Source organism: Ceratotherium simum, chromosome 9 (genome assembly GCF_057802395.1).
Source record: "Ceratotherium simum simum isolate JZ-2026a chromosome 9, ASM5780239v1, whole genome shotgun sequence".
NCBI classification, from domain to species: Eukaryota; Metazoa; Chordata; class Mammalia; order Perissodactyla; family Rhinocerotidae; genus Ceratotherium; species Ceratotherium simum.
This window is the reverse complement of record NC_141908.1, coordinates 82,241,143-82,267,028: the sequence shown is the minus strand read 5'-3', so window position 1 is coordinate 82,267,028 and position 25,886 is coordinate 82,241,143. Positions and strand designations below refer to the sequence as shown.

The 25,886-nt window shown below is 41.2% G+C and overlaps 1 protein-coding gene across 1 annotated transcript; it reads right to left on the bottom strand.

Moving 5' to 3' along the window:
- CPO (carboxypeptidase O) lies at positions 1 to 25,615 on the bottom strand. Its single transcript, XM_004426840.2, has 9 exons — positions 25,548 to 25,615; positions 16,005 to 16,104; positions 13,812 to 13,913; positions 11,215 to 11,319; positions 10,214 to 10,324; positions 8,998 to 9,088; positions 7,658 to 7,860; positions 1,235 to 1,319; positions 1 to 392 (listed from the first exon to the last, which is right to left on the bottom strand). Exons 1-9 carry the CDS (start codon positions 25,613 to 25,615, stop codon positions 130 to 132), a joined length of 1,128 nt encoding a protein of 375 aa, XP_004426897.1. The 3' UTR covers positions 1 to 129.
- Positions 25,616 to 25,886: the final 271 nt, after the last annotated feature.

The following is a 25,886-nucleotide window of genomic DNA, read 5'->3' as shown; positions in this document are numbered from 1 at the left end:
TTCATCTTTATTGAAATAGAAAGTGCATATTTTTAGTTAAATTATTTGGTTCATCTATGACTGCAGACCAACACCTTTCCTGCAAGCACATCTACGTCACCAGGGTGAGCAGGCCTGGGGAGGATGCACTTAGAGAAGAGACGTGAAGGACGTTAGCAGGCTCAGCACCACGGCGGTAGATGTCACCTTTCCAGCACTGTTTGAAGACCAGTATTTCGCATACACATCATCCACGATGGAGAGAATGGCCTCCATGGTCTCCTCACAAGTGGCCTGAATCTGAGTTTCTGGCAGAATAAATCCAAACGTACCATTGTCCCTCAGCTCTACAGTGTATGAGAAGGGGATCCCAATGTCATGAGCCCAGTCTTTGGAAGACCCTGATGTGGTGTCTACAAATGAAACCATGAAGGCAGAGTTAAAAATTGTACTATGAGAGCACAGATTTCTATAGCCATTTCAGGGAATAAAGTTTCAATCCTGCAAAATAAATAAACTCTTTCAAGTTAGGGTCTCATGGTTGGCTAGCTGTCTTCTCCCTCCCCTTGATATTAAGCTGCTGTAGGGCAGGAGTTACATTTTGTTCAGCCTCTCTGTCCACCCCTGCCCCTTCCCCACAGTGCTGAAGATTATCCCTGGCACATAGCAGAGGTCTGGTTAATGTTTCTCAGCTGAATCAAAGACTGAACAACCTAATATTTCAAGGAAACAGTGAATTGACATTAAAGGAACAGAAACAAAATGACCAACAGGAACATATTGTGCAAATATTCTCTAGGTGGTCCTCCGGTGGGTGGAAGAGGTGGTGGTTGGGGGAAAACAGTGCACTCTCCTTTCAACTAAATTCTTCTTCTTTAGATCCTTTCCCGAGGCCCCACCTGCTCTGCTTTCTTAGCCTGATGGGTCCCCTGGGAACTGAATTCACCGACCAAGGGTCACTGAAAAACGTCCTTCCTGTTAACTCCTGTGCCTCTTCTCAGCTCTTTTTAATTGAAGCCAGAGGGAGTCCTGGTCTGAGCCAATATATTAGTTTTTTCTTTTAGCTCACACCTCATCCCTGGGGAGCACAATTCTGGATCTGTACACTCCCTTTTATCCTTGGTCATTCTGATTTGTACAACTTCCTGTTGATCCTAGGAACTCTCCTCTCCCTCTCCTGCCCACCCCACTCCCCAAAGTCCACTGTTGTTTTGTGCCTTCGATACTATGGAAGAGGTAAAAAAAAGATACTTACATAAAATATCTGCACTTGCTCCAACTCTATAATTGGTTCCATGCTTTGCTTTCAATGCATTTGCTGCCTTCTGTCCAACTTGGATCTGTAGGTGGGAAATGCAGAGACAGATATCTGGTGTGAAAATAAATCCAACAATCCAGAGGGCTTGGTATTTTGTCCAAATGCATCTCCAGAGTTCTAGACCATGTCCCTAACTTCCCGTGGGACATCTGTACCAGGTAGCCTGCTAGTACTTCAGACTCCACGTACTCAAACCCAATTTTACCATCTCCCCAGAATCAGGCAAGCCTGAGTCTCATATTTCTGGCTGACCATGTTCCCTAAACACATGTAAAACCCTGCAGCCCTCTTTGATTCTCCTTCTTTCAAATAGTTACCAAGTTGCATCTCCAGCACCATCACCCTATCTCAGTTTCATTACCTCTGAAAGGGACTGTTGTCATTGCTGGGGAAGAAGGAGAATCCCCCACCCCCGCCCTTTCCCTTAAGGTTCTTATGGCTGACCAAACAATTAAAAAGGCAGGGTAGCAGGAGAAAATAAAAAAGTTTAATAACATATATACATGAGAGAGACCCAGGGAAACTGAGTAACTTGACAAAATGGCAGGGGTTCTCATCTTAAATACTATCTTCAGCTAAAGACAAAGGAGGATGTTGGGGGTGGGTGGAGTCAGGTATGGGAGATTACCAGAAAAGCACAGTAAACAAGAGTAAGGTTATTATGCATATTTAAGTCCTCGCCTTCTGCAATGATAAGAATTTCTAGAGATAAGGTCATTCCCCCCTCTTTCCTGCTACAAAGAGGGAGATACCTTTACAAATGGAGATATCCCATATAAATGTTAAGTGCCTCTTCTAAAGGATAACTTCTACTTTTACTTGGTTTTCAGAGCTTTGATAAGAATGGGCTTAGCAAGGACCCTCCCAGCCTATCCATATCCAGAGTTATCTATGGTGATGGCCTGTCCTGGGGACAGGCCGTCCATCTTAAATTTCTTTTAGGCAGTTGGTCAGGGGGGGAGATCAAAGTTTCTTTCTGAGTCTTCTGAGCCTGTATCTTCTTCAGCTCGAAATAATCCGCATACCGGAGTGGCACATCTTGCGGCGGCCTGCCCTGAGCCCCATCATCATCTTCTAATGTTTCCCTTCCCTTCCCTTCACTATTCCTTATCCCAGCTTATACCACCTGGCTTCCAGGTGAACTTCTGTAGGGTGGAAGTATGACATGATCCTGCGGAAAAGCCTTCACCTGTGCTCAGTTGCCCACTGAGTTCAGTACAAACCTCCCAGTCTCGTATTTGAGATCCTCTATGATATGGCGCTAACCCATCTTTCCAACGTCATATTCTCTACATCCCAGCCTAGGTGATAGTCAAACTCAAGCTCTCCCATTCCTTCCCAGATGTGCCCATTTCCTCAGACTCCCTATCTTATCTCAGATAGTCTCTCCACCTGGGATGCCTCCCCTTTTATCTCTGCCCAACCTCAAAGGAATTCCTCGAATGCCAGCTCCTCCATGAGGCCTTCCTGATCACCTCAACTGGTTCCCTCCCCCACCTTTTCCCCCACAGCCCTTTGTTCATGCCTTTCTTATCACTCCCCTCTTACTTTTCTTTATAGGCATTTCACACTTATCTCCATGGGCTCATAGAACTTCAGAACTGGAAAGTACATCCTTCCCCACACCTGCCACCACGTCCCCTGACGTCACTGAAAATGCCTCAGAACGCAATGCAATGACTTCTAAGGTCTCAGCCTTGCTCTTGGCAGACCCTTTCCTGAGATCAAAGTCACTAACTGAGATTCAAGTGTACCGCTGTGTTTATTCACCTTCTGGTAAGTCTCCTTGCACACCCTCTCAACAGTCTCTCTAAGCACTCCCTGCCCCAGACTCCCTAATGCTCTATTCTCTCCACCTGATGGTATATCCCACTCCTTCCCCAGATTCTACACAAACACCGCCAGGACCCCCGTGCCTACTCCCTGCCTGGGCTGTGACCCACCACTGCTTCACCCTGAGGGCAGCCAGACTGCACTTGCAGGTGGATCAGCTCCCCTGACTTCTGAAAGGCCTAGTTTTAGATCCTGCCTCTCCCTTCCTGGTCCTGTGCTGTCCAGCTGAATCCTAAGGTGTGACAGGGTGGTGCTTGGGTAGAGTGGGGGAGGCCCAGTGAAATTCAAAAGGGAGAGGAGAAAAGGCAGTAAGTGGTGGTGGGTTGTACGCAGCAGTGGTGGGCAGCGTCCTTAGGGCACTGGGACTTCTTGTGTGTGGCTAAGATAAAAGAAAAAACATTAAATTGAACATGTTTTCAAGCTTTTTGCCTCCTCTCCACTCACTACTGAGAGTTCTGTCTTTGGCCATTCACCTCCCATCTCTCTTCCTGAAAAGAGACTGTGAGTTGGCCTTAGTTCCTGGGCTTGTGTTGTCCAGAATTGGGCTGAAGAAGTGCAAGGAATAAAGCTGGTTTAGTCATTTACACTGGAAAGAGGTACCAGAGCTGATTCTGGAAAGAAGAGGAAATTATAAGAAGGAGAGGAGAGTCAGAAAGGGGATTTCTGGAGAGAGAAATTCTGGTAAGGAAATAAGAATGGAATGTAGAGAGAAAGGACTCTGGGTAGCTGCTGTGTGTGGGTGGGATGGAGAGCCGGGGGCTTGGGGAAAGAGTGGATGTGATTCACCAGCTACACTCCCTCTGAAGTTCTCTGAGAGTCTCTGGTGGAGATATGAATTGCTTTTTATTATTTCTAATTCCCATGTGTTTCTGTGTCTCTTTAAATGAAGCTCCATGCTGACTGTTCCACTGGGGCCTCCCCTTTTACTTGGGTTACATGGAGCAGCTCCAGGCCACCTTTTCCATCCAAATGGTGTCCTGCATTTTTCTCTTTCCTGCAGTTCACCCCAGACAACTATTCCTTCTTCCCATCACTAGCCTTTACTTGTTTTACCCTTTATAGTTCCCTCCCTCAAATCCTCGCTGTGGGGTGGGAAACTGTTTTCCTAGTTTCTGCTTCTTTATTGACAAAAAAACATTTTTTTTATGATCCCACCAGCAATTACTATGGGGACATAGATAGAAGTAAGAAATATAACATATCTGAGAATTATACAGTTGTGATCCTTAGCTTAGAAGTTCAGTCCTTTCTGAGAAGATGAAATGGAAATCCCCTGGACTCTGACTTCCATCTCTAGGGGTGGGACTCCTGATTCTTCTCTCTCCTGACACTATACTGCAAGGCATGGAGAGCCAATTTCTCGGCTGCCCTTCTTCTCAGCCTAAAGGCACTTTCTGGTCAAAATAATGAAAATCCCTTTGCTGGTAGTACATAATTTACATTGCTAAAGACCCCGAGCCTGTTTAACAACTCCTCCCCTGCCCCTTCCTATAGGCATATAGTCACAGGCAGGCACACAGACTGATTAAGGCCCCCGCCATGTGTGGGAAGATGGAGCTTGGGATGAGACACAGGGGTTGATGTGGGAAGAGTTCACATGGAAAGAGTGTCAGTGTCTACAACATCAGATTCTCATAGCTATTCTGATTTCCAGAGCAGTTTACAATGGGCCTGAATAACATTGTGCTTCCCTGTATAGTGATTCAAGTTGTCTGTCACACAGTATAAGATTTATCATGATTTCTACAAATTTGGTTTTGTAAATATGTAGAGATTAACTACTAGTCTCTGGTGGCTGTAAATAGTACCAGAAATGGAAACCTCCTTGGACAGTTGGCCGGATCTGTGTCTTTTTGCACTCTATCAAGCTTACCACTAAGAACCTAAAATTTTTGCTGCCAGACGCTTCAGTAAGGTTGACACTGGGGCAACATTCTCACACTGTCTTGTTGTTGAAAAGTCTTGAGGATGAATGTTTATGTTAACTCTTCAGCACCTGAGACTGTCAGAGATACAGAATGGAAGCAATCTTTCTCAATTCAGTTTACCGATTTCCACACAGAGTACCAACGGTCTAGTGCTTTCCGCCTCAGAATTACCTTCCAGTAGTGGCGATGCAGTGCCCCAGGCCCCTCCTGCCTTCCTGCTCCCTTCAGCCTGTGGCCGGAGGGCTCTAACCAGACAGTCAATTAGCAGCACACAAGCCTCTAACCTTTGAATACAAATCTTGCAAAATGGTCAAGTAGGATCTGTTTTCCTGAACCAAAAAGCGAATGAAATTCCCTAGAAAAACACTGCGGTATACGTGCCTCTTTTTTCTGCTAGTGGAAGGCCTCTCCCATCAAAGATCTATGATGGCCTGTTTTTGGTTGTTCATTTGTGTTTGTCACAGATCCCTTTAAGCAGGAAGTAGACATCTATGACAAATATCACAGAAACTGGGAAATAAGGAGGGCTCTGGGCTTCTTAATGGAAATATATGTTTCTGCAGCTTTCTTTACTGAAGAAATAGAACTTCTGGGGCACAGAAGTGAGGAGGAAATAGGACACAGTGGGCTGGGCATCTGATAACAGCTCCTAGAATTTGCAGACCCTTTCTGAGCAAGAGAGGCAGTGTGAGGCGGTCAGATGACGTACCTCTGGAGACTGAAGACATGCATTCCAGCCCGGGATCCCCACTCCCCTGTTGAGAGGGGCTCTAGAAATATAGTTAGCCCAAGGTCTCAATTTCCACATCTCCAAAGTGAGCTTATTATATTGTCGTGAGGGTCAGATGAGACAATGGCTGTAAAATCCCTTTGTAAATTGTAAAGATCTGGGCAAATGTTAGTAATTTCCACATCTTGCAAAATGGTCATGTAGTACAAATGTCCAAAACCAACTGCAAGAAAAATATTGGGGGCCTGCTGGATAGTTCTGACTGCTGAGGGAAGGGTTCCCTTCAGCAAAGATCTGGGGTGGTTTTTCTCTTTGTGCCCGGCCCTGTGTGTTGTGGGTCCTGCCCCAGTGGGAGAGGGTCTGGGGGCATAACAGAACCAATGGGTCACCAGGATTCTCTGATCATAAGAACAGAGAAAACTTAGCCCCCATCCTTCCTAGCATTTGTTGATAATGAGGAGCTTGTTTTAAAAAATAAAAAAGATAAACAGAAAATAAGAAGTGTTAGTGAGAATGTGGAGAAATTGGAACCCTGGGGCACTGTTGGTGGGAATGTAAAATGGTGCATCTGCTATGGAAAACAGTGTCATGGTTCCTCAAAAACTTAAAAATAGAACTACCAAATGACCTAGCAATTCCACTTCTGGGTATATACCCAAAAAAATCAAAAGCAAGATCTCAAAGAGATATTTATATACCTATGTTCAAAGCAGCATTATTCACAATAGCCAAAAGGTGGAAACAACCCAAATGTCCATCGATGTATGAATGGGTAAAGAAAATGTGATATGTACATGCAATGGAACATTATTCAGCCTTAAAAAGGAAGGAAATTCTGACACATGATACAACACAGTGAACCTTGAGGACATTACACTGAGTGAAATAATCATAAAAAGACAGATACTGGATCCCACTTACATGAGGTATCTAGGGTAGTCAAACTCATAGAAAAAGAAAGTGGAATGGTGGGTGCCAGGGACGAGGGGGACCGGGAGTTGTTATTTAATAAGCTTAGACTTTCAATTATGCAAGATGAAAAAGTTTTGGAGATTGGTTGCACAATAATGTGAATATACTTAACACTACTGAACTGTGCACTTAATGGTTAAGATGGTAAATTTTATGTTATGTGTATTTTATTTCAATTAAAAATTGAAAAAATAATTTAAAAAAAGATAACGAATATTACAACAATTCTAAATGTACCCTCCCTTTGATTTGTGTCTGTTGTCCTCGGGTTCACAGCAGGGGGATGAGCCCAGGCCTTGTGAGCACCTCAGCCACTAGTGCCTGGTGAACACGGCCGCAGGGAAGGACCCCGAAGAGACAAGGCCGCTTCCCTGATCGGGCGTGGATGTCGCCGGCACTTCCCCTTGCAAATATCCCAGGCAAATACCAGAGGCAGAGTTTAGGAGAAAATAAAGCATTGCGTGTAGCAGAGAAGAGAGCAGATATTATTGGCTGTGTTATCTTAGATATGCCATATTCCACTAACAGCTGGCAAGTTCTTTACAGCATGGTTCAAAAGCTATAATTGCTGAACGAAGCTTCAAGAGAATTTGCAGAAATGAAAGCACATTCCTGCAGATTATTAACATAATCGTCTCATTTATATTTGAGACGAATACCTAAGGTGTCTCCCAACTTGACACTTTATGAAACAGGTGGTTAATTACTGGAGGAAAAGCAGCATTTAACCTGAAGCCTTCCCAGCAGGCGACGAGCAAGGTGTAGAGAGCAGGGGAAAGACAAGGGGAGAACAGAGAGAACAGCGGTGCAGGATCCAGAATCTCAGAAATAGAGACAGGGAGCAGAAGGCAGGGATCCCATGAGGCTCCTCTCAAGTCTGCAGTGCCCTGGTCTTACCAGTTCCTCGTGGTTACTTGATTTATTTGTTGTGTAGCCGTAAGGTGTGAGAATGAGCTGCCCGTAAGAGTGTATGGTCAGGAAGCACACGACGTTCTCCTTCTGGCTCTCTATCAGGCTGGAAACAGCTTGAGTCTCTGGTTCAGACGCTGGTCCTGTCCCACAGAACGTGATGTCTTCGCAGTTTTGAGATGCGCCAGTGCCTGAAATACACAGGAAACCACAAAGGAGGCGTCCCGACCTCAGTCCAGGACTGACCGGAGTCGAGTCATTCCTGCTCAGGGTGTCTCGGGTGGACTCAGGGCCTGCCCTTGCTTGTCTAAGTTAGTCCTGGTTAAATAAGTCAACTTGGATAGTCGTTCAAGAAGGAACACAGACAGGCAGGAGGGCTAACGTTCAGATTTAGACACAAACGTCATGCTTACATGGCCCAGGAAGGAAGATGCAAAATGGAATGGCATTTTCAGTAACCTTTACTTGAACTTGTGTTGGGCCCTGAAACAAATGTCTGGGAACCAGTCATTGGGTTCCCAGGTCAGACTCTGACATGGTCTTGTTGGCCTAAGTCTCTCTCCCACTGTCCAACTGGCTTGAGTCTCATGAGAGCTATTTTGCAAGGACGTCAGTAGACTGTCCTCCTTACCAACAATAATGAGGACCATCAGTTAAGCACCTTTTACATGCTGGGCACTCAGCTCAGCCCCTCCTAGGCGGCATCTCATTGAATCCCTACAACCACCTACTGATAAGATGGTATTACCATGGGCCACATTATAAATAAGAAAAAACTACAGCAGAGAGATGAAGCAATTTTTCCAAAACCACACAGCTGCCAAGCCTGAATTTTAACTCTTGCCATCTGGTTTTTAACCAGACTGCTCTTAACTGTGCCTACCTCTTTCTGTGCTTCCAATTCACTGGGCATGTTGAGATTCAGAAACATGAAAATGCTTTAAGGAGAAGAAAACGTTGGCTTTGTTTACTTCTGCCCTCCTGCTGTGAAATAATCTGCAAGGATAATTCTCTGATTTTTCTTTTCTTTATGATAATTTGTATATTTTGAAACAAAGTGATAGGATTTCAAACATATTCACACTGGTCTAGGTCTGCTGTAACCTTGTTCAGCCAACCTCAGAGAGTCCTGCACTCGAGGGTTGCTGGTTCTGACTGTAGAGACAAGCTCATCCCTGTAGAGGAGGACACTGCGAGGAAGTGCAGGAAGCTGTGCAAAAGTGGATGTTTATTTTCAAAAGATATATTTCTAGTAACTCACCTCTTTCTTGGCTTCCCTGCTCTACTTTTTTGTTGTTTATCAATTCATCTGCTCAACATGTACTTACTACACCAGGATATGTTGAAATTTCGATTGAGATCGGTCCCAAAACATGTGCCGTTATTGTGGGATGAGCGGGATTTCCTCCAAAGCCGATCCTGTAACAGAGGAACACAGGGGTGTTGCCATTCTCAGGTCTCATAAATCACAGTGTTAGTGACGACGGGCAGTCCTCCAACATGAAAAATGGTCCCTCAGGTTGTTTGGAAGAATTGCCATAACACTATGAAGCTTGTGCATGTAATTTTTAGTCTCACAGACTGGCCAGCAACACCCAATAACAGGAACATCTGTACAACGAACGTATACACACGTGTAAACCATCAAATTGGAGGGAGTAGTTTGGCCTTTTCCTTATGAGCAGATGAGCAGCGCTTGGTGGACGAGATCTGCTTCATCAGGGAAAGCGGCAGAGTCCTTTTTCAGGTCCAAGTGATACAGGAGGAAAGGGAAATAGCTTGGCAGATGAAAAAAGGCTGTTCCAGGTGTGTCAGAGGTAGTCTCTGCACATTTCCGGAAGCAGAAGACTGATGAGTGGACGTGGGGATAAAGACAGGTTTTGCCAGATGAGCTCGGAGGGAAGGACTCGCTTCAGACTCTGGACCAGAAAGCCTTTGCAGAAAAAGGGGTCCCTCGAAGGACCTTTGGGGGACCATGGGAGAGGGGGAGGAGTGAATACTCTAGAAACAAGGGCTCTTCTTTGTGGAGTGATACGCTTCAGAAACCATTTAAAGAGGAAGCTGTCTACTAAATACACATCTTTATGAGATGTCTGTCCCCTGTGTGCACGATCACAAGGAAACATGAAGGCCGGGTAGTACATCATTTGTGCCCCTCACGCTTCTAGAACTGAGCTAAGGAGGATCCATGGTGGTATGTGAATTTTATACCAACATAATCCCAATTGGTGTAGACAATCCACAAACTTTAAAGAGATGGAGTTGAAGAAAACTTAAGTCCAGCTGGAAAACTAGGAATATGTCAAAAACCAAGAGACAGACACGTGCTGGACTTCAACTCTAAAAAGATCTTTGACCTCCTCAATCCTAAACTTGACTTAGATTATTGGCTTAAAAATATTGTTGATTTTTATCTCAAATGGGGCTTCTTTCTTTCCATGGCCACAGAACATTTTTATAGCTGCAATAACCAAGGTCAGAAAAACGAACCTGAGTCAAGATCTATTCTTAGACTCATCCCAGGACCAAACCCGATGCACTCACAGTTGTCCAAGTGTAGATATAACCGTCTATGTTAAGAACTGGAAGCACATAGAAGTCCAGGTTCTTAAGGAACCCTCTTATCCTTGAGTTGTCCTTATAGTTTTGTAGAATCTGGAAATTTAAGAAGAGAAACATTTGGGAATGATCCTGGGAGGAGGTCTTTTCTCTCATAATTTTCTAACTATTTCAACTTAATTATAAGAGGTGACTGCACATCCACTCTCCACCCTCCAACCCTGCCTCAGTTGTCCTGTTCATTATGGTCGTGTTCTCAAACTTCAGTGAGCATCTGAATCACCTGGAGGGCTTGTGAATCTGCAGATTGCCTGGCTACACTTCCCCCCTCACCCTTAATCCACTGGGTCTGAGGTGGCAGATGGAGACCAAGAATCTGCATTTCTAACCAGTTCTCAGTTATGTTGATGCTGTTGGTCCAGGAACCACACTTTGAGAACAACTCTTTGTGGGTTTCTTTATGTTTTGGTCTCTAAAGTGATTGACACAAAAAGTATCTTAAATTACTTTTAAAAGTTTCTTATACCTTCAAGGGACAGATATAGGTAATACACAGAAATTCACTGTGCTAGCTATTTTCCATACATTAGTCTCTTAATACACACAAGAGACCCCTGAAGTAGTCATCTCATACTCCTTTTGCAGGTGAAAAACTAGGGGTCCTAGTGTTAGGTAATTTGCCCCAGACTATGTGCAAGAGGCAGCGCCAGGAATCACTCATCTCTGACTTCCAAGATGTGTTTTCTACTACATTTAGATATGTTTACCTTCTGATAAAAATGATTTTGGATGTACTAGAAGGCGATCAGAACACCTAACTCAGTGTTCAGTGAAGCTCCTTATGAATTCCTTTCTCCTTGGGTGAGGGAGCAGCTCAGTGAAGAGTCGCATGGCCAACACGGGAAAGAAGCATGCTTTCTAAATAGCCCAGACGTGACAGGTGTTTGTGGGATGTTAAGCAGGATGAGGAAGTTAAACACACTTACTTCTTTCACAAACCACTGGCAAAAAGCGGGGGCAATCCATTCCCTGGCGTGAATTCCACAGTCCATCCAAATGATCTTCTTGGGGTTATTGGATGGTTGGCTGATCTGGAGGGGACATCCATGCTCCGTTACCAAACAATCGCTTATGCTTGTCAGCCACCATGCAGTTGTCAGGCTTTTGTTCCCCCAGAAGTCCCTTTCTTCCTCCACTCCGTGGTTTCCAGCATGAGGCAAGGGTGCAGGGGTGACAGCAATGCCCACACACATGACCCTTTCCTTGGCCACTCTTGCTTTCCTGCCCGTTACCTTGTCTATTGTTCTTAGGATCACATGCTGACTCCCCATGTCCCCCACTCAAAGCCTGGTCTTCCCTACACCCTAAATTATTCCCTAACTGCAAATAAAGGCAGACAACCCTGAGCCACAAACTAGAAGGCTAAATCTCTATAAACCTCATAAAACCTTACCACGTAGCATCCACTCAGAGTGGTACAGTGCACAAGAGTTAATATTCAAGAATAAAAGGTGGCAAAAATGAATCCTAGCTTTCACTTCAACTTCTTGAAGCTGTGAAAGGATCCAAATACAGAATCTCCTGTGACACTTACTAAATTCACTAAATTCCCCTTCCCTCACAGACTCCTCCCCTCCCAGCAGACCCGATCTTCCTTCCCCTCTCCCCTCTGTCATTCTTGTATGTGAGGTCAGCTTCACTGGAGCAAGAAAGATCGCCTCCTCTTTCGAGGGGTGGGGTAGGTAGGAACTGACCCAGCAATTGTGGATTCTCTTCCGTGGAGAGGCAGCTGTGAATACCCCCACGTTCGTCCAGTCACATCTGTTTGGGATGTGTAAGTGGCCTGGACTCATGCTGTTCACTGAAAGCCACCAGGAGCTGGGTTGGTAAGGCTCTCCCTCTCTATCTATGAGAAACTTACAAACTGAGATAGATACGGGGCTGGAGCCTTCATAGTCAAGGAACTTTTTCCTTTTAGCCTCACCCATTCTCAAAGCTGCTGGCATAATACCTAATCCACCTTTTACCTGAACTCTCTCTTATAATTACCCATTTTATGAGCGTATAGATATTGATTATATGTTTATCTTTATTGCCTCCTTATTATGTACCAATTCTATTCTTTAAAATATGTCCCAGGCAGACGCTGTCTAGATGTCTTTTTTGCTGACTCAGCTCGGAGTTTGACGGCCTATCTAGAATCAGGTAGGTACGGGCTCCACACTTAACGTAACCACTCACTTAGCTCCTGGGTGAGTTCTAATTTAGAGCCAATAGACTTTTTGTAGTTGTGGAGAGCTCTCCAACATGGGGATGCGCTCTGGGAGTTAACATGTCTACAGTAAGTAGCAAGAGAGCAATGAACACAGTCAAGCTGAGGCCCAGCTGCTCTGGCAGTGGTCTTCCCATGGTCCGGCACCCACAACATCAGCAGCAGCCGGGACCTTGTCGGACGTGCAGTGTAGCTCTAAACCAGAGTGTGCATCAGATCACCTGGAGGTGGCTTGTTAACACAGGGTGCTGGGCACCCCGCCCAGGGTTCCTGATTCAGTAGACTTGTAGGGGGCCTGAGAATCTGCGCTTCTCACAAGTTCCCGGTAACGCTGATGCTGCTGGTACCGTCTGAAAACCACTAGTGGTGAGTGGTTGTCCACCCCAGCTGCAGGCCTGGGCCTCCTCCTGGAATAATTAGCTCAGGGCCCAGGCATCAGCATTACTCAGAAGCTCTCTGGGTTATTTTAACACGCAGCCAGGATTCAAAAATCACTGGTCCAGACCAGAGAGCCCAGAAGGCATGGCCTTATGGAACAGTGGCTATTTGGCCCCAAACACTTTTCATCATGTCACGTGCAAAAGGGGTAGGGAGCCTGGAGATCGGGTTTTCCCCGGGCTGTGCTGTTATCTGGCTGTGCGACCTTGCACAAGTCACTTCACTTCTTGGGGTCTTTGTTCCCTCAACCATAAAATGAAGGAAACAAAACCAAAGTTTGTTTATGATTTTCAAACATTTTTATGGAAAAAAAATTTTAAAAAGAACAATATATATTTTTAAAAACTCAAAATACACGTGACAAGTGAACTGGCACTGGTTGACACATGAGGGGATTTCCCTTCTGCAGCCCTCCTCTCCACCTCTGTGGGCCCACAGGAGCCACCCAGGCCTTCACAGTGCCAACCACTCAGCCAGCTCGTCTAAGGTCCCGTCCAGCCGCCATCCTCGGTTCCAAGTTCCTGGTCTGGGTGGGGATGAGGAGGCCCAGCATGAAGAAAGCTAGAGCACGAGCTCTTCCGTTTCTGGGTCTGACTATTTTTAAGTCCTACCCCCAAGGTCCCAACTAACCATTCCAAGTTCTCTTTACTCCAGATCTCAATTCCACCCAGATGATGAAAGTGTAAGCATTCACAAGTTTTGAATTTTAAAAGCCCAGTTTGGGATGGAAAAGGCAATGTCTTTCTGCACTGCATCTTTTAACCTTGTCCACGTTTCTGGCTATAGGATCCCTGAATAGTAAACAAATATCCCTTGACTGGGCTGGGGAGACCTCTCTCCCCCAGTGAGGTAATTCTCAGCCTTCTCACTCACCTGCAGATAATACAGGGGCCGGGTCTCATAGGTCATTCCTAGGAAATGCTGAGTCACCACTTCCGTGTACTTTTCACTTATCTGGTTCATCCACTGATAGATCTGAAACAGCAGGGAGGACTGTGGGTATCAATAAGAGGATCGTTTGCTTGCCTTTAATTAAGATAACTGCTTCTTTCATTAAGATAGTGAACTCTGTACTCTGCATTGCGACAGCTGTGTGCTAAACAAACTAGAAAACCAAACCGATGAATTATTACCCACCTCATCCCATTTACATTAAAGATCTCCTCTGTCACCCAGTCTTAGGACACTCTGTTGAGCTTTACAAATAAGTCTTTGAGAATTAACAATTTCAATAATCCACTGATAACACTTCTGCAACGTTGTATAATAATACATCCTTCAAATGGCACCAGGCTTCCAGACTTCCAGGTGGCACTCTATCATGCCAGAAATTTCAGATCAGGCTTATTTTGCAGAATTTTCTTCAGTTTTTATGGATCCCAACAATATCCTTTGCTAATGTCCATGGATCCAAAATTAGAGAAGAACTGGGTATTAGAGAAGATCCAAAATTAGAGAAGAGCCCTTCACAGAACATGCCAACAGAAGTTTCTAAATCAAACCCAAGTTAATCATTTTGGTTCACATGGGTAGACCTGAACTGATGATAATTTAATTATGAGCCTTACACCATGCTTAGAAAGGAAAGGTCTTAGACTTTTGCCTGTAAGTCAATAACTTGGAGTTCTATAAGTGTGAATGAATAAGGAATTCACAAAGATAGGACATGTTAAGACAGTCATCGGCATGTGATATGATACCTACGCACTCAATTTCTACAGAGTTGAAATATCTGAATGACAAGAGTTACGGTAAATAATAATACTTAATTTGCAATAAAAAATATTCAATTTGAAAATCTTTGTATCTTGATTGACATTCATCTTAGCATGGAATATCTACAGATAAAATGCAGTATTATAACTAATAGTACTTAAGTGGGGAGGAGACTGAGAACTCATTGCCGGGGGGTCGTGTGTGCTTCTGTGAGGGCACTGGGTCGGGGAGTTGCCTCGTGTCTCGGGAGAGCTACAAACAAGCAGTGAGTAGCAGCCGCAGCAATTATTTATTTACTGTTCCGTCAACAGTAGCGTGCTCGACTTCATTTACTCTCACAACAAAGCTGCAGCATCAGTGCTGCTCTCCCTCTTTCACATCCGAGGAAACTGGAGACCAAGGAGGTTAAATGTCTTGGTCAAGGTCACAGAGCAAGTGGCCAAGCCAAGTGTGACCCATCTCCAATACCAGAGCAGAAGTTTTCCGTGGGCCTTACTGGACCCTGTACAAAATCGTAGAATCTTCAGTACTTTTAGGTGATTGTTACAGAAGAAAACGTAAATTTTTTCTTGTACTCTTTGAAAAAGATTCTGGAAAATATTAATATATTTCCCAATACTGAGAGAATAAATGGTAAAGACTGTTTGGAGGGCAACTTGTGCATTTATATCAAAAATTTAGATGTGCATATCCTTTAACCCAGTAATTCTATTTTTAGGAATTTATACTTCAAAAAAGTTTTGCATAATGTCATACACACACACACACACATCCTACATATGTGCAGATATAGTAACTAATTTTTTACTGTATCCAGTTTCAGAATCCACCGAACTTATCTTAGTAGCAATAGAAATACTTCTTTGAAAAAGAGTTTTCCTCTCCGGAGAGGAAAAAAAGTTTTCTCTCTTACTGCCTGTATCCCTTGTATCCTGCAAGAAACACCACATTTTCAGCTAAATATGATTCCATCAGAGGGCTTCTGCACTCCTCGTCCCACACCCATGTACACATTGGCCCTGCCTGCGTAAACTGGCTATGGACTTGAACAAGAGCGTGGATTAATGCTGGTCCACGTTCACAAGAGAAAAACTGGTTGAGATGTTCTTTTCCTCCTTTTCCTTTTTGCTGTTAATTTACTTTTGTATTTCACATCACCAGGGTTTGTAGCTTCAGTGGTAGTGATCAAGGGGTGAGTTTGGGAATCCCTTGAACTCAGTGCACAGGCACATCTCAACCTCATGTTTGGAGCCTCTCTAGTCTGTGGGTGTTAACAGTGAATGATCCCCCACCCATCCTAAAGTAGGTGCGACCACCCCCGGCCCTCGGCCCCTATGTATCCTTGCTCACCTCCTCCATGGGGTGGTATCTGTCATAGGAATAGGTCTCCAGGCTCCTCCACGGACTCCCTGTCTTGTCCACAACCTCTCGTCTGTGTCGTGCGGGGAATCTGCAAAGGGAAGAAAGACCGAAAGCAATGAAGCAGCCAGGCTGTCATGAGGGTTGGAAGGTTGATGAAGAAGGTAGTAGAAAGCAACATGCACAGCTTTGGAGGACAAAAGCCAGTGTTGGAGTCTGGCCCTGCAACTTACTAATTGTGAGGCCTTGGGCACCACTGAGTCCCTCTGAGCTGCGGTTCCTCCATCTGCAGGGCGAGAACAGCCATTCCAACCTTGGGGAGGGGTGGGGGTGGGGAGGCTGGGATAGTTCAGTAAGATATTATAGATAAAAGTACATTCAAATTTGTAAAAGAAATAGTGACTAAGATTTATTGAACTGAAACTTATTATGAGACATACACTGGTCTAAGCAATTTAAATCTCATTTACTTCTCTCAAAAACTCTGAGATAGGTATTCTTATTATTCTCATTTCAGAAAAGAAGAAATTGAGTCACAGGGAAAGTGTTATCGGGATTTAAACCCTGACAGTCTGATTGAAGAGCCTTTAATATTAACCACTGTACTGCATAAAATGGTAAGAATTAATCTTTAAACAATGGTGTATCTTTTTTTAAAATCAACTTTGTTTTTTAGGCAGTTTCAGGTTCACAGCAAAACTGGACAAAAAGTACAGAGAGTTCCCATATATCCCGGTCCCCCCACGCACACAACTTTCTGCACTATCAACATCCGCAACCGCAGTGGTACATTTGTTACAGTCAATGCACCTACATTGAGACTCATTATTTCCCAAAGTCCGTAGTTTACATTAGGGCTCACTCTTGGTCTTGTACGTTCTATGGATTGGGACAAATTTATAATAACATGTGTCCACCACTACAATATCATACAGAAAAGTTTCACTGCTCTAAAAATCCTCTGTGCCCTACCTGTTCATCCCTCCCTGCCCCTTAACCTCTAGCAACCACTGATCTTTTTACTGTCTCCACAGTTTTGCCTTTTCCAGATTGTCATAATGTTGGAATCATACAGTATGTAGCCCTTTCAGATTGGCTTCATTCACTTAGTAATATGCATTTAACTTTTCTCTCTGTCTTTTCACAGCTTGGTAGTTTATTTCTTTTTAGCGTTGTATGGTATTTCACTGTCTAGATGTACCGCTGTTTATTTATCCATTCACTTACTGAAGGACATCTTGGTTGCTTCCAAGTTTTTGCAATTATGAATAAAGCTGCTATAACCATCCATGGGCAGGGTTTTGTGTGGACATAAGTTTTCAATTCATTTGGGTGAATACCAGGGAGCAGGATTGCTGAATCATATGGTAACAGTATGTTTACTTTTGTAAGATACTACCAAACTGTCTTCCAAAGTGACTGTAGCATTTTGCATCCCCACCAGCAATGTATGACATTTCCTGTGGCTCCACATCCTCACCAGAATTTGGAGTTGTCTGTGTTTTGAATTTTGTCCATTCTAGTAGGTATGTAGTGGTGTCTCATTGTTTTAATTTGCATTTCCCTAATGGCATATAATGCTGAACATCTCTTCATATGCTTACTTGGCATCTGTGATTCTTTTTTGGTGAAGTGTCTGTTTGGGTCTTTTGTCCATTTTTTAATTGGCTTGTTTGTTTTCTTATTGTTGAGTTTTAAGAGTTCTTTGTATATTTTGGATAACAGTCCTTTATCAAATGTGTCTTTTGTAAATATTTTCTCCTGGTTTGTGGCTTGTCTACTCATTCTCTTGACGTTGTCTTTTGCAGAGCAAAAGTTTTTCATTTTAATGAAGTTCAAGTTGTCAATTATTTCTTTCATGGATCATGCTTTTGGTGTTGTATTTAAAAAGTCATTGCTATACCCAACGTCATCTAGGTTTTCTCGTATATTGTCTTCTAGGAATTTTATAGTTTTGCATTTTACATTTAGGTCTGTGATTCAATTTGAGTTAATTTTTGTGAAAGGTGTAAAGTCTGTGTCTAGATTCATTTGTGTATGTGTGTCTGTGTGTAGAATCCAGTTGTTCCAGCACCATTTGTTGAAAAGACTGTCTTTGCTCCATTGTATTACCTTTGCTCCTTTGTCAAAGATCAGTTGAATATATTTATGTGGATCTCTTTCTAGGCTCTCTATTCTGTTCCATTGATCTGTTTGTCTACTCTTTTGCTAATACCACACTGTCTTGATTACAGTGGTAATCAAGTAGCTTTATAGTAAGTTTTGAAGTTGAATAGTGTCAGTCCTCCAACTTTGTTCTTCTCCTCCAATATTGTGTTGGCTATTCTGCATCTTTTGCCTCTCCATATAAACTTTAGAATCAGTTTGTTGATATCCACAAAATAACTTGCTGGGATTTGGATCGGAATTGTATTGAATCTATAGATCAAGCTGGGAAGAACTGACATCTTGACAATATTGAGTCTTTCTATCCATGAACATGGAACATCTCTCCATTTATTTAGCTCTTCTTTGATATCATTCATTAGAGTTTTGTAGCTTTCCTCATGTAGATCTTGTACATATTTTGCTAGATTAATACCTAAGCATTTCATTTCTAGCAGTGATAATATAAATGATAATTGTTTTTAATTTCAAATTCCACTTTTCGTTGCTGGTATATAGAAAAGCAGTTAACTTTTGTACATTAACCTAGTATCCTGCCACCTTATATATAATTGCTTATTAATTCAAAGAGTCTTTTTGTCAGTTGTTTCAGATGTTCTACACAGATGATCATGTCATCTGCAAACAACTACAGTTTTATTTCTTACTTCCCAATCAGTATACATTTCATTTCCATTACTTGTCTTATTGCATGAGCTAGGACTTCAGTGCAATGTTCAAAAGCAGTGGTGACAGTGGCATTCCTTGCCTTGTTCCTGATCTTAGTGGGAAAGCTTCTAGTGTCTCACCATTAAGTATTACGTTAGCTGTAGATTTGTTGTAGCTATTCTTTATGAAGTTGAGGAAGTTCCCCTTTATTCCTAATTTGCTGAGAGTTTTGAATCATGAATCGGTGTTGGATTTTGTCAAATGCTTTTTCTGCATGTTATGATCATGTGGTTTTTCATTTTTAGCCTGTTGATATGATGGATTACATTAATTGATTACCAAATATTAAACCAGCCTTGTATACCTGGGATAAATCTCACCTGATGGTCATGGTATATAATTATTTTTATACATTGTCAGATTCAATTTGCTAATATTTTGTTTGGATTTTTACATCTATGTCTATAAGAAATATTGGTTTGTAGTTTTCTTTTCTCGTAATGTCTTTGTCTGGTTTTCGTGTTAGGGTAATGCTGGCCTTATAAAATGAGTTAGGAAGTACGACTTCTGCTTCTATCTTCTGGAAGAGATTGTAGAGAGTTGGTATAATTTCTTCCTTAAATGTTTGGTAGAATTCACCAGTGAATCCATCTGGGCCTGGTGCTTTCTGTTTTGGAAGGTTATTAATTATTGACTCCATTTCTTTAATAGATATGGGCCTATTCAGATTGTCTATTTATGGTTTATCTTTTAACAAACAGTTTAGTAAAACTGCTCAATGCCTCTTTTGTGCTAGATATTGTGCTGGCACCTATAAGAGCACATTCATGCACATTATATACTTCATTCTCATTACAACCCTGTGAAGTGTTATCATCCATGTTTTACAAAGAAGTAAACCCAAGCCAAGAGACGTTAAGTAATTTGCAAACAGTCGCAGAGCTAGTAAGTCGTACAGCTAGTCCTCTATCTCTAAGTCTCACAAACGTTTAACAAATGTTTGATTCCCTAGGTAAAGGCATTATTTAAGCATGAAATAGGGTGATATTTTCATTATCAGCAGATACTAAGTGATAATTTATTTACCCAACAAATAAGTATGGTGATTACTATGTTAATAGCACTGGGATGTGAACTTTTGGAGAAGCTGGGTGTGAGCTTTGGATAGTGACCCTGCATTATGAGGAAATATGTTAGAGATCTAATTAACTAACATTCCAATGACTTGTTTCTATTTTCCCACATTTTTTTACCTGAGCATTCGTGGTATTATATCTGCTCTTTCGCTAACGCTTCATTTCCTTATCTGTAAAATGGGCATAATAATACCTTCCCAAAGGATTCTTATGAGGATTAAATAAATTAATGCATGTTGAGCAATGAGCACAATTTCTGACACCTAGTTAATGCTTAACAAATGTTAAAACAGTAACAGTTCAAAACAAAGCAAAGTAAAAATCCATTTTAGCTGCAATGATATTAAAAATAAAAATTGTATGGAGAATAATTTAGCCATCGAACTGGTATTGTCTTCAAATGATACTAAACCAAAAATATTTTGATAGAATTAATTAAAGCTCAAGTTCCATTCATATCTACATAACTACAGTAACTGGATTGACTAAATTTTAGTTTTTTAATCTGGTTCATTTAGCACCATGTACCACAATTACCCACTCTAATAGGAATCAATTTCTCTACACAATTCTATGACTTTAAACTTGGAGCTACATTTATTATTTTTAATTGTTACTAAAATTAATAATAATAATTTGAACGTAACAGAAGCTCTTTATTCTCAAAATTGTAAATGTTATATTACATTGTTGAATGAATTTTACCTTGTTTAGCTTGTCCAAATGAAAATCTCATGAGATAGGATTGTCTAAACAATTAGTTAAAACAAAGAAAATGAATTTTAGAAGGAGATTAAAAGAAACAAATGTTATTAAAATTGTAATAGTTGAGGAGCAATATGTTTCTCTATGTTATTCGGAGATTCATTTCTAATATTTATCATGCATTTGATTTTTTTAATAAGCAGGGGTGCGTCGGAGTGAGCAATTTCAGTATAAAAACGTATATTGGTGCAAGCAGTACGCTGAGGCTGATTGATTTACAAAACATATTATCATTTCATAAGGAAAACAGGTATATTCCGTGGTGTGTTTAAAACTCATAAAAAATCAATCTACACATAAATTTTCAGGAGCACATTTCATGTCTTTATCAAATAATCAGCAAATATATATATTTGATAGTAACAGTAGTTAGATCTTATTGAGCACTATATGCCAGGCACTGGCCAAAACATTTCTATGATCATCTTATTTAATCCATTCAACAACCTGGTGGGTAAGTATGCTTGCTACTCTGTGCAAAAGTAATAATAGTTAGTAGTGATAGAAAAGTAGATTTCTCTCTTACAGAGCTTAAAATCTACTTAGGGGAATGAGACAGAAACACATGAAAAACAAAAAAACTTAGGCAATAAATAAGAAGGCATGAGGTGCGATAAGCTGGTGCCTGATTAACGGCCAATTAAATGGTGCACTAAGTGTATTGAGGATGGGGAGAGAGGATTCCAAACTGAAGCATAGGCAGTCATAATAACCGCCAGCATTTTACTAGCAATTGTGCATACCAGCACCATTCTAAGGACTCCATTTACATATAGATAGGTAATTCTAACATATATATATAATCCTAACAGCAATCCTTAAGGTAAATACTATTATCCCAGGTTGTTGGGGTTTTTTCCTGAAAATTTTGTTACATAGGCTAAATTATACTTTTATTATACCCTACAATATAAGCATAAAATATTTGTTAGCCCATTCCAAAAAACTGTCCATCTCTGATTTGGACTACAAAGAGAGCAAAATAAGTATCAGCATTATAAAGTCACTAGGGAATAATTTTCGTGCTTTTCCAGAATGGAGCGAGGAGAGGGAATGAAGCCAATGAGAAGGGCACCTCCTCAGCCCTCCCTTTCTCCTCGTCCCTCTCCCTGGCCCTCCTGCCTGTCGTGTCCTGCTGGGAAATGAGGTCACTGGAGACGCTTTCACGCCAGTGCTGGGGCCGGGGATGGTGGCTGTTCGGAACGGCCCTGTTCCTTCCTTCACATAGTTCAGCAAATGTCCAGGTCTGTCTTTATCACGGGTATCTACTCAGTGGGGTAGGAAGCGAGTATGCTAAAGAGCAGGGCTGGCATCTGGTGAATTCCTGTTTCAATCAGGCCAGTATTCCCTGGAGATTTCACAATGTAGAAGGGAATAAATTGAAGGTAACTGGACACGACAGAGCACCAACATTTGGCTTTCCCCAGCTCATGTCTGCAAAATGTGTGAGTATGTTGCCTCTGAAGCCCAGAATTGAGTGACTGGGTCCATGTAATATGCAAAAAAAGTGAAGTGTATGGGATTTGTGTGAAAACCCCTGATACTAAAAGGCTTATCGTTTTCACACAGAATTAAACACAATACTTAAACCTCAGAAACCCAAATACTTAGCTCAAGCAATGTTTAAAGCATATACTTAGAAAAGGCAGTTTCCTGTTTCCAGGCAATTTCTTGGGCAATGCGTAATACATCGGGAGAGGGGAGGAAAAAGCTGGCCACTTCCCCAAATTATCACCGGTCTTGTCTCACTGATCAAGTGAAAAGAGGATTGAACTTTGTGTCTTCTTTTTGAACAGGAATTCATAAAATGTTTAACAGAGAAAACGTCCTTTGGGGTACATTATTAATAAATACTGCAGATCAAAGATTGTCTGATGGAATTTTGACTGGAATGTATAAAGAGGCAAAAAACTAATGAATATTGAGACAAATTTTGTATTTTAAGTACTACTTAGTGAGGAAACAGCTACATGAATATTTCATGATGGTAATGTATTTCAAACTTCCATCTTAAAAAAATTAACATACACTTATAGTGGAAAATTTAGAAAGTGTGGAGAGGAGAAAAATAGAAAAGAGAAGGAAAGAATAATCTTCAATAATCCCACCTCGTTGAGGTGACCACTGCTGATATGCTGGCATGTTTCCTCTCCGTCTTCTCTCTGTGCATATGCTTTCTCTTAAACACAGCACAGATTATAGCTATAGATAATTTTGTATTCACTCCTTTGTATTACATATTCCACCAGAGACATTTCCTCAAACCAATGAAAACTCTTTATAAACATTATTTTTGACTGCATAATATTTGACAGTGAGTATATAATACACAGATCATATCTTTAAATATTATCATCTATGCTGGATATCAAAGCTGTTGCCCTTTTTGGTTTTTTGCTATTGTAAATAATTCTGGAGTTCATGACTTTTTGAGTAAATCTTTGTGCTCGTTTCTGATTATTTCCTTGAGCTACATTCCAGGAAGAAGAATTGGGAGGTCAAAGAAGATGAACATTCTCAAGGCATTTGATTCATATTGCTAAACCCCCAATGATTCTACAGATTTACACTTTTATTGAGAGTATGCAATATGTATGAGAGACTACCTACCTAAATGCTCGAGAGAAAGATGACAATGCTTGTGATTTTTAACTGTAGATTTCTTAGGCTATCGTTACATCACAGGTAGTGAATAAAGAGTATCAAAAATGGCAGCTAACCTATGTTTTGAGTTGGTAGGAGCCATATAAAAGTAGACATCATTTTATATCGTAAATGACAGTGAAAATGAAAACAGCCCATAAGCACCAGGACTAGCGGATTTGAGACGCTGTCCTCAAGTGCAGTCACGAGGACTGTTCAATGGAAGCCGCCTTGTTGGAGACCCCTGCCTGAGCCGAATCACTGTCATGATGTAATCTGGGCTTGGCAATCATGTTTTAAAATAAAAGTTTTATGCATCTTCATTGTAGAATATTTTCAAAATGAAGAATAGTTGAGGGAAAGGAAAAAAATTATCAACCAAACATAACAGTGTTCATTTTGGTACGTATTTTTTCTTTTACTTTTCTAAGTATTTTATTACGTTTTGTATCTGCATATTTCTCTTATCATAAAACATGCATTTTCCCATGCTGATGAATAATATCTGTTGTCATATATCACATATCAACATTTACATAACCTAGTAGGGGACATTCAGGTTAATTCCAAATGTTACAGTACTTAATATAATATTTATATGATACATAAAGCTGCATCTCAGTGCATAAAACTCTCTCCATTCTTAGTTTATTTTCTAGGTATACATTTCCAGATGCAGGGAAACTAGGTCAAAGAATGTACAAGTTTTAAGGCTTTTGATATTTTTAAGCAAGTTGATTTTTTCCCCAAAGCCCTGTGATATGTGTAAATCTTTGTCTCTGATTTATGAATGACAAAGCTCAGAAGGAAAGATAAATGCAGTATCTATATGAAACCAAGTAAACTAATGGAAAACATGAGATGGCAGTGTCCACACGGGCTTTGGCTCACGTAGATCCTGGACTCTCTTTCTAATCTCAAATCAGACTGTCCATGAAGCTAAGCCACAAGCTGAGGTCACACAGTTAGTCTGGGGCAAAAATCAGAGAGGATTTCTCTGTTCCGTGAGAGCAAGTTCTTTGCAAGATTCTTTAACCATGAAGCAAAAGAGGAGGCACTATTTCTCACCGCACATGCTCGATGGGATATGCCAAATGAGCAGGGTAATGAGCAATGTATGAATAGAGGAAAACATGCTTTATATGGAAACTACACACACATACACACACACACACACATGCAGAGTTTAATACATATTATATATTTAGAGAAGTCATGGTTCATTATGAATAGGAAGAGAACACAAAAATGTGCAAATGACATGAACGGGCAATTTAAAAACTAATAAAATGAGTAATAAACAAGACAAAATGCTTATTAACCTTGTTAGAAATCAACAAAATGGAAAGTAAGTCGACTGTGGGTATTTTTCACTTGTCAAATTGGCAAACACTTTAGAAGTGCTGTCATACAGTGTCGTTGGGTGTGTAAACTGATGCAGCTCTTCTAGAGGGCAATTTGGCAATGTCTAACAAGATTCTAAAATTTTTCTCAGCTTCTGACCCAGTAATTACACTTCTCCTAACTTATATCAGGGAAATAATCAAAGATTTTCAAAGAAAATTTTAAGTAGCTGGATGCTCATCATGGCATTATTTGCAAGAATGACAAAGTAGAAATCAACTAAATGCCCCATAGGGTAGCAATGATGAAATAGTGAGTGTAATGTGTTTTAAACAAATTATAAATATTATGAGAAAATTTCTATAATACAATTTAACTGAAAAATTTTGACAATAGTGCTATATACATAATTATCTATCTATTTATCTATCCAAAAAATTAACTGTAATAATCTCTTGGTGAAATTATCTGGTAGTTGTAAAAATTTTTTCTCCATAATTAGAATAATGTGATTTACCAATTGAGAAATTATGTAAATGAGGGATATAAAATTTTCACTGTAATTTCCTTTTTTCAATCATAAAACATGACATATCAGTTGGTATTTATCATACTTTGTGCTAGGAAATGTTTTTAGATATTTATTCATTTATTCAATGATTATTAGAGTAATGTTCAATGAGAAAACTTCAGTGATCTTTATTTTCTCACCTCATGGTGGTGTGTATGGGTAGGAAGAGGGGAGATTCTAGCTGCATTGATCTTAAAAAAAGCTTTCCATTTACATAATCTGAATCATAACAGACAGCCCATCTTCCCATTTCACACTCACCTATCATATCCCAGCCCCCTGGGAACCAGCATTCCCAGGAGATAAAGGGTTCCAAGCAGAGGCTTCATTCTTCTGCAAAGAGAGTGAGAAAATCCTGAGCTTCTCCCGCAGGTCAGCGGATCAAGTGTCTCTGAGAAGGCTCAAAGGGTAGGCTCCCACAATCAAGATAAGATAAGTCAGTCAGTGGATGTCTCAGCAGAAAGAACAGGTGAGCAGGTGCTTCGTTAACTCCATCATGTCTTCAAACAGCTGTTTTAGCAGTGAAAGACTCTACCACTCGATTTTTCATTTCTCCTCTAAAACCAAATTTACACAGTTCTTGGCCCCACCAGATCCAGA